The following is a 9569-nucleotide window of genomic DNA, read 5'->3' as shown; positions in this document are numbered from 1 at the left end:
ATAAAGGGGACCAGTATAGACTGATGAACACGGGGTGAGATACAGAGGCAGAGCACATTGAACAGACTGTCAAACTACAGAGGGAAGCCTAGGGAGGGTTTGGGGGGTATTAAGAGATCAACCGAGGGAACTTATATGCATGCATATAAGATAAACCAATGGACACAAGTCACGGGGGGGGGGGGGCGGTGGGTAGGGGCCGGGGGAATGTCAAGGGGGGGGAAAAAGGAAGACATATGTAATACTCTTTGTAATACTTTAAGAAATAAAAATTATTAAAAAAATCAATAAAATATATTTTTAAAAAATGCCTATGTAGTCAATTATCATTTTTGTTGCACCTATTTAAATAATCATGTTAAATCTAATGAGGCCAGACTTACTTTGTAAAGAAGATTCAAAAAAGGGCATGACTTGTTATTAGAGACATTTATGTTTCAATGGAAAACTATAGCACACCTTTAAGGATCATTAGATTCTTGTTCTGTTCATTGTCTTTGAGCTGCTTTTACCCTCTTGGTAAATTACATTTTGTCAGTGACTACCAAATTCTCAATTATTCTAGTTTCCTTCAATATCTGGCTCTAACTCTCCAAACTAACATTTCCAATTTTTCCCATCCTCCTGACTTGTCATCACTAAGGAAAAAAAAAAAACTGCCAACTTCCCAAAGCCCTGCAAGCTGAAACCAGACAACAATCTTGATTAGCACTTCAGAAAATATTAACACAACGGATCATGTATGAGGAACATTCATGCATGGAATTGCTGTTCCATATGCCACTCAGGATGCTATTGGTTCAATATCTAGAAATCCTCACAATTGGTTGCCCAAACACCAGGTCTCAATGGATGGTTCAGCTGCTTTGTAACAAACAAATGGTGACCAAATGAGAAATGAACTTATATTGTTCAAATAATAAAGAATGTCTATTCTTTCCTTAATCAAGCAAAAGGACAGACAGAAAATCAGGATCAAGATGAAGGAGTAGGATGATCCTGAGTTCACCTCCTCCCATAACACAAAAAACTACAACTACATATAGAACAACTATCATTGAGAACTACCTGAAGATTAGCAGAACATATTTTTCAATAACTGATATAAAGAAAAAGCCATATCCAGATGGGTAAGAAGGGCAGAGATACAGTCTAGTCAGGACCCACACTCAGTGTGATGATCCACAAGTGGTAGGGATATCATAACTGTAGAGGTCCATCCTGAGGAGAGACAGATCTGAACCCAACATGGGCTCCCCAGGCCAGCACACCCTCATCAGGGAAAGGAGTCCCCATAATATTTATAATAATAAAAGCATAATGTGTTAATTAGACCGGATGTCCTTTCCCTTCCAGACGAAGCTGGGGCTGCGAGGGAAGCCCGGGTCCCAGGTGCCAGAGGGAAGCCAGTGCTGGCAGCCAAGGGAAGGAAGGCCTACTCTTGCATGAATTTCATACATGGGGCCTCTAGTCTAGTTATAAAAAACAGTGGAACTTACATTTGGGAGACCTGAAGAGCTGCAGGAAACCGAGACTCGTCTCTTAAAGTGCTCAAGCACAGCTCAGCCAATGTTGCTGAGTGGTTGAGTGTTGACCCATGAACCAGGAGGTCAGGGTTCAATTCCCAGTCTGGGCGCATGCCCAGGGTTGCAGGCTCAATCCCCAATAGGGGGAGTGCAGGAGGCAGCCAGTCAATGATTTTCTCTCATCATTGATGTTTCTCTCTCTCCCTCTCCCTTCCTCTCTCTGAAATCAATAAAAATAAACTTTTGAGGTTTTTTAAATATATTTTTTATTGATTTCAGAGAGGAAGGCAGAGGGGAGAAAGAGATAGAAACATCAATGATGAAAGAGAATCATTGATTGGCTGCCTCCTGCACATGCCCCACTGGGGATCGAGTGTGCAACCCAGGCATGTGCCCTTGATTGGAATTGAACCCAGGACCCTTCAGTCCACTGGCCAATGCTTTAGACACTGAGCCAAACCAGCTAGTGCTAAAATATAGTTTTGAAAAAGAACTCATGCACAAAATCCCTCACAATGACTCCCAGCACAGAGGTGCACCAGTCTGAAAATCGCCTGGGTCATATGTGAAGGAGATACATTGACCAATCTTAAGACAAGAGGTGGAAGAGCCGGTATCTGTTGGAACTTTCTATAGGGATGGAATTACTTGCAGGTACCATTTTTAAAATTTTCCTCCCACCTAGTTGAGAGGTGCCATTTTTGACATTCTCAATTAACCTTGTTAACACTGTTTACCCTACACTGGTGTCTTGGAGTTCTTGCCCACCCAACTTGCCTACTCCAACTTGCACCCTTTCAAAGTGGTTCCCACTCTATCACAAAAAAGCAGGCACCCTCAGCCTATACCAAAACCCACCCAAAATATCTCCAGCCCTACACCCAGCATGCAGATTCAGCAGGCACTGGTATCCCTCAAAAATGACTCTCACCCTGTCACAATTGAGGGGATGGGCTCAGATAGCATCAGAGCCCTTCAAGCAGGTCCTGCACCACCACACCAAGCAGGCAACCTCAGATGGTATCAGTACCCATCTAAAGTGGTTCCCAATTCAGGAGCAAACCCCCACACACCAGTGCATTCTCAGCAGCCAAGGCCAAGCAGTAATGAAGGCCTATTGCTCACATAAGTGTGCCAGAAGCCATTGTGGTAAAACCCACCAGAGTTATGACCTACACACAAGTGTTCCCGCAGCAACCACAGCCAGACCTCACAGGCAGCCAGGGTGGGAGATAGCCCCATCATCCATCAGAACACAGGCAGCAGTTGTGGCTGAGCCTTATAGACAATCAGGCCAGAGGCTAACCCCATTCAACAGTGTACCCACAGCAGTCATAACCAGGCCTCACAGACAGCTAGGCCAGGGACCTGCCCTGCACACTTGAATATTGACAAGTATTGAGGCTGAACCTCACAGCCAGTTGACTTGGGGCCAAATCCTTCCCACCAGCATGTCCCAGAAATCGCATCAGATTATAATAGGTGAGTGGACACAACCCATACAAGGGAAACCCCAGAGCACATGGCTCTGGAGACCAGGGGAGATTGTGCCACTGGGTACCACAGGACATCTTCTATATAAGGCTACTCCTTCAAGAATAGAAAATATAATTTATCTACCTAATACACAGAAACAAATGGAGTAGGCAAAATGAAGAGATAAAGGAATATGTTCCAAATAAAAGTTCATGACAAAAACATAAGAAAAATAACTAAACAAAACTGAGATATTCAATCTACCAGATAAAGAGTTCAAAGTCATGATTATAAAGGTGTTCACCAAATTCAACAAGGAAGAATACAGTAAGAACTTCAACAAAAAGATAAGAAATATAGAAAAGGATTAAATGAGACTGAAGAATACAACAACTGAGATGAAAATTACACCACTGTGAATCAACAGCAGATTAGATGATGCAAAAAGAATATTCAGTGATCTAGAAGGCAGAGTACAGCAGTGGAAATGGCCCAATCAGAACAGCAAACAGAAAAAAAAGAATTTTAAAAAGTGGGTTAGTTTAAGACACGTCTGGGACATCAACTGCACTAACATTCATATTATAGGGATCCCAGAAGGAAGAGAGAAAGGGACAGAAAACCTATTTGAAGAAATAAAAGCTGCCCTGCCTGGTGTGGCTCAGTTAATTGAGCATTATTCCATGTACCAAGAGATCACCAGTTCGATTCCCGGTCAGGACACATGCCTGGGTTGCGGGCTAGATCCCCAGTAGGGTGCATGCAGGGGGCAGCTGATCGATGTTTCTCTTTTATCAATGTTTCTCTCTCCCACTCCCTTCCTCATTCTCTGAAATCAATAAAAACATATTTAGAGAAAAAAAGAAATAAAAGCTGAAAACTTCCTTAACCTGTGAAAGAGACATCCAAGTTGAGGAAGCATGAAATTCCCACACAAAATGAACCAAAAAAGACCCACACTAAAACACATCATAATTTAAATGTCAAAAGTTAAAAATATTCCAAGTGTCCATAAGTAGGTGAGAGGATAAAAAAATCTGTGGTACATTTACACAATGGAATATTACACAGCCATAAAAAAGAAGGAAATCTTATCCTTTGTGACAGCATGGATGGGCCTGGAGAGTATTATGCTAAGTGAAATAAGCCAGTCAGAGAAAGGCAAATACCATATGATCTCACTTATATGTGGAATCTAATGAACAAAATTAAGTAACAAACAAAGTAGAAACAGTCTCATAGATACAAAGAACAGACTGACACCTGTCACATGTAATAGGTGTTATAGGGCTGGGTGAAAAAGGTGAAGGGATTAAGAGAAAACAACAACAGTACAGTAAAACATTGTTATAATGGATTAATTTGGGGGGTGTCAGTTGAAGCTGAAAGTCTGTTATATGAAGTAGGTTTTCCGAATGTATATGTTAAAAACTTGACAAATTAGTTTACCTGTTTTTACTTATGTAGACACATTTGTATAATTAAGTGTATGTACAAAAACTTTAATTTCACAGAAAAGTTTTCTAGTTGTATTACTGTAATTTTAAATTTATACTGAATAGGTATAGTAAATGCATGCATTCATCAGTCACCCGAATAAACAAATGCACAAGGCTGGGGCATGGCTTAGTGCACATGGGAACATCGTAGGCATGCAACAACAGAACCAGTTACCTCAAGATGTGGTATGATCACATGCTAAGCATTCCCCAAACACTGTTTATGAGCAGTGACTTGGATTTAAATATGTAGACTATAGTTGTAGATATGAAGTAGTTATTTATGTCAGAGAAATTACTACAGTTTTTTGTCTCTAACATATTGCTTATTCACTAAAATTAGTCAAACATAACTGAATTAATAACAAAGAATTACTTGTTAATTTAATTATAAGCAAATCTTATTCAAAAGCATTTTAAAATTAACAGGCTGTTAATTTTTACATAGGGCATATGGACCAGAAATTTTGCCTGTTAAATCCAAAGTCCATTAAATTGAGGTCCTCAAAATCAAAGGTTTACTATGTGGTGATTACCAGAGGGGAAGGGTGTGGGGGAGGTAGTAGAGGGTAGGGGAGATAAATAGTAATGGAAGGAGACTTGACTTGGGGTGGTGAACACATCATACAACACACAGATGATGTATTATAGAACTGTACCCCAGAAACCTCTATAATTTTTTAACCAATGTCACTCCAATAAATTCAATAAAAAAGTTTGTTAAAAAGTTTTATAGAGAGGATCTTTTAAAAAGCAAGAGAAAAAACAACCAGTAACGTACAAAGTAGCTCCTATAAGAGTAAAAATTGATTTTTCAGCAGAAACTTTGCAGGCCACAGAGGATAGCACAATATATTCTAAGTGATGAAAGGGGGGGAAAACTTCCATCCAAGGCTACTGTATCTGGCAAGGCTACCATTCAGAATTGATGGAGAGACAGAGTTTCTCAGGTAAGCAAAAGGTAGAAGCATTCTGCAACACTAAACTGACATTATAAGAGATGTTAAAGGGAATTCTTTAAGCACACAAAAAAAAGGCCAAAACTATAAATGAGAAAATTCATAAAAGAGAAAATCACCACTGGTAAAGGCCAAAATACATTAAAGGTAGTTAATTAATGACTTATAAAGCTAATATAAAGAGTAAAAGACAAAAGTAATAAAAATTACCTATATCTACAATAATTACTTAAAAGATACACAAAAAGATGAAAAATATGACATAAAAAAACATAAAACATGGTACAGGAGTAAAAAAAATGTGATACTTTCAGAATGTGGTCAGACCTAAGAAACAATCAACTTAAAATAAACTGCTATATACTTAGGTTTTTATATATGAATCTCATGGTAACCACAAACCAAAAACTTAAAATAGATACACACACACACACACACACACACACACACACACACACAAAGAGAGTGGAATCCAAACACAATATACCTTTTAAGCCTGGTCGGAGTAGTTCTAGTGTAGAGGTTGAGGAAGAAGCCAAATTGCAAAGGGTTTGAGGAGTAAATAAAATATGAGGAAGGAGAGATGCCAGTCATTTCTTCCAAGGCAAGATTGTCTCTGACCCAAGGTAGACAAATATGTGTACATTTTACCTTTGGAAATATCTACTTTTTTTTTTTAATTCTACAACCTTATTTAGTAATGTCTCCTTTTTCTGAGTCACACTTCCTAATACATAAACAACAACAAATAAGAATTATGAAATTAAAATTGTTACCAAAAAAGGCATTTAGCAGCTTCTGAACTTGAATATTGCTGCCCACGGTTCGGTACAATCCCTCTGTCTTGATCCCTAGGGAAAGAAAATCAGGTCAGGTTTGTTTATACAGCTAGAGTTTTCATTTACCTCAGGGTAAAAAAAGTAGGGACTTATACACTGGAGTCAGTTCAAACATAAAAGGGTTACCCTATTCTCTCCAAGCTCTCCAGCCCTCCCCTGCAATAGGGGAACAGTCCTGAAGCATCTCTCCAAATTATTGTCTTCATACTTTCATTTGGATTGTACCAAGCCCTCATTAATCTGAACTGAAGTGAACACACTGTATAGTAAAGAGAATAATATGCTTAGGTGGGTAGCAGCAGAAGACTGAGAATGATGCTACCATCTTGGAAAGGAGCTAGGATCTAATTTAAAAAAAAAACACAAAAAAACAAAAAAACAATATCAACCTTCAAGATATTCCTGAGCAGTGATAGAAAGGAAGAGAGGATTGGAGTATGGCAGATGAAAAATAAAAGGCCATTTTGTGCATGGAGAGGACTGAAGCAACATTTCAAAGAAAAAAATAGACTGCTCATACAGTACACTGGCCCATCTATAATAATAAAAGCATAATATACGAATCGACCAAATGACTGAACAGCAGAACGACCATCCGGACGACCTTCTGGACGACACCGCTATGACACCCACTGGCGCCAGGACAACCAAGGTGGATGCAATGGGATTGGTCAGGGGCCGGGCCATCGCCCCATGATTGCCCTGCAGAGGGAGGTCCAGGCCACAGGCCGGCAGGGCTATCGATCATTCAGGGGGCTCCATGATCGCCCCAAAGAGGGAGTCTCAAGCCACTGACCTGCAGGCTTCGGCAGGTGGGTGGGGCCTCCCTCTGTGGGGGTGCAATTAATTGCAGGATTGCCCTGCAGAGGGAGGCTCAGGCCACCAGCCAGTGGGGTGATCAATCAATCAGGAGGCTTCACAATGGCCCCAGAGAGGGAGGCCCAGGCCACTGATTAGCAAGCTGTGGCTAGTGGGCGGAGCTCCCTCTGCGGAGGCACGATCAATCACATGATTGCCCTGCAGAGGGAGGTCCAGGCCACTGGCTGATGAGGTGATCAATTGGGGGGGTCCATGATTGCCCCAAAGAGGGAAGCCCAGGCCACTGACTGGTGGGCTGTGGTGGGTGGACGGGGCCTCCCTTTGTGGGCTGCAAGTGATGGTCCCAAAGAAGGAGGCCCAGGCTACCTCACATTGGTGCTGGGGTGGGTGGGCGGGGACTCCCTCTATGCGGGTGATCCATCACGAAGCCCTGGGCAGGTGAGCAGGGCCTACCTCTTTGGGGCGATGGATTGCAGGGCTCCTGGACTCTGAGAGGGCACAGGCTGGGCTGAGGGACAACCCCCCCCACCCCCGCCCCAGTGCATGAATTTCATGCACCAGGCCTCTAGTTTCAAAATATTATCAGAGAGAAACTTGAGAATATCATCAACCTGGAAAAACGTTTATTCCACATTTGTCTGAATTTGGTTTTGCATCCATCAATTTCTAAACCAATATCTATTCTGGCACAAATTGAACTCTTATTTATTTAGGACTATCATCACAATGCTACTTGAGGAGTGCCAGGTGGTATTTAGGAATACTTTTAAAAAGCCATTTAAAGTTCTTTCTCTTAAAAAAGCCAGAAGCCACAAATTCTCCAAATATGCTTGTGTACCACTGGTTTGGAAATCACCGAAATTATACAAATTGTGTCTAGTGTTCAGTGTTTATAAACAGTGTTTATTCCAGAAATGGGTCCTGAACAATTGATTACATTATTGCTACTTTTGAGAAATTGCCCCAGGATAAATTCACATTGGCTATATTCAAACACTGCCAAGCCTATGGTTCATTACCTTACCTTTTGTCTCAATGACATTGATGCACTTTCTAACAAACTTGAAGCCCACTTCATTCAGCTCCACTGTTTCAAGCAAAGGAAAACAGAGTTAGATGTTGATGTACACAAGCTTCACCTACCAAGCATTCAGTTATCATGCTAAGAGACTGCAGAGAGAGAACTAGGGGTTTGGTTGGTCATATCAAATCACCCTTTACTGGAAAGGTCCTTTGCATGGGTGGGGGGTTAGAGGTTTTACTCTTTATAACACAAAATGCTTTTACTTAGCCCTCTGCATTATGTCTGCTTTAGGCATGAACAACAACAAATGTGAAATGTTATACTGGAAATGCACACAATTTCTATATGTGTCTAGAACAAGAAGGATATAATGTGTTTCTTTATATCACTACTGCTATTCCCACCATAAACTAAGATAAAGTGACTTCCTCAATGGACACTTTTTTTTTTTCAAAATAGGTATGAATATCATTCCACACAGTGGCATCCATAAACACACACACTTGCATCAATATTACATATCATTAGCGAAAGCATTTACTATGAATAAGACAGCTGGCAGTTTATAACATCAGTGGATCAGAAATTTGACTCACTTTCTTCCTGTTTTGTTATGGGGCTGTGGTAGATCTACAAAAGAAGAGAAACAGAAAGATCCATGGCTATTGTGAATCACTATAGGCAAATAAAATTAAATCAAAACCATTAACAACTCTAACAAGAAGGAAAAGTGGGCTAAACAGAAACATCTTTGTCTAGATCTTTAGGAAACAGCTGAAATAATCCCTGAAGATTACATTGGATTTCACACTGCTCACTGCAACTAAAGTTATGGCCCTCTTAGACATTTACTTAGGTAAAGCTTGGAGGGTTTTTCCAATGGAGCAAGAGAGCATAAGAGAAAGGAAGTGGATTTCTCATGCATACCTGGATAATGGGCATGTGATGGTAAAATGTAAACATTCCCAATACCAACCTCCCTGTCCCCCAAGACTGGTTAATAGGTGTTTCTCTTTGGAAAGACAAGTGTCCAACTGAAAGAGATCCATGAACTGACCAAGATTTTTCTGCATCATCTTGAAGTATACATTTTAATAGCTATGAAAAGACCAAAGTCTAGCCCTGGTTCTGTTTCTTCCTCATTATGAAATCTAGGACATGTCCTTTTTATTCTCTAGACTTCAAAATTCACATATCTAAAATTATCAGAATTGGAGATGTTCCTTCAAGCCTACCGGCCATATAGGGCCCACAAAATCATTTGGTCTGGCCCTGCCAAGACATTAGGGGTGAGATAATGAAATGTTTGGCCAAATATAACAGGCTAATTTTAAATTGACAATTTTGTATGGCCTGCAAATATATATATATATATATATATATATATATATATATATATATATATAGCCAGCAACTGGAAACCCGTA

General features: G+C 40.4%; 1 protein-coding gene across 2 annotated transcripts in view; it reads right to left on the bottom strand.

Moving 5' to 3' along the window:
• The window catches only part of OPHN1 (oligophrenin 1), a 489623-nt gene that overhangs the window by 229363 nt on the left and 250691 nt on the right, over nt 1-9569 (bottom strand). For both annotated transcript variants that reach the window (XM_006082933.3, XM_006082934.3), the window contains exons 13-15: nt 8739-8772; nt 8143-8205; nt 6237-6311 (exon numbers count right to left, since the gene is read on the bottom strand). In XM_006082933.3, the coding sequence (XP_006082995.1) occupies nt 6237-6311; nt 8143-8205; nt 8739-8772 (172 nt within the window). The remainder of the gene's footprint in view (nt 1-6236; nt 6312-8142; nt 8206-8738; nt 8773-9569) is intronic.

This window comes from Myotis lucifugus, unplaced genomic scaffold (assembly GCF_000147115.1).
Source record: "Myotis lucifugus unplaced genomic scaffold, Myoluc2.0 scaffold_4, whole genome shotgun sequence".
Classification (NCBI taxonomy): Eukaryota; Metazoa; Chordata; class Mammalia; order Chiroptera; family Vespertilionidae; genus Myotis; species Myotis lucifugus.
The sequence above is the reverse complement of the archived record's forward strand: the minus strand, read 5'-3'. Positions and strand labels throughout refer to the sequence as shown.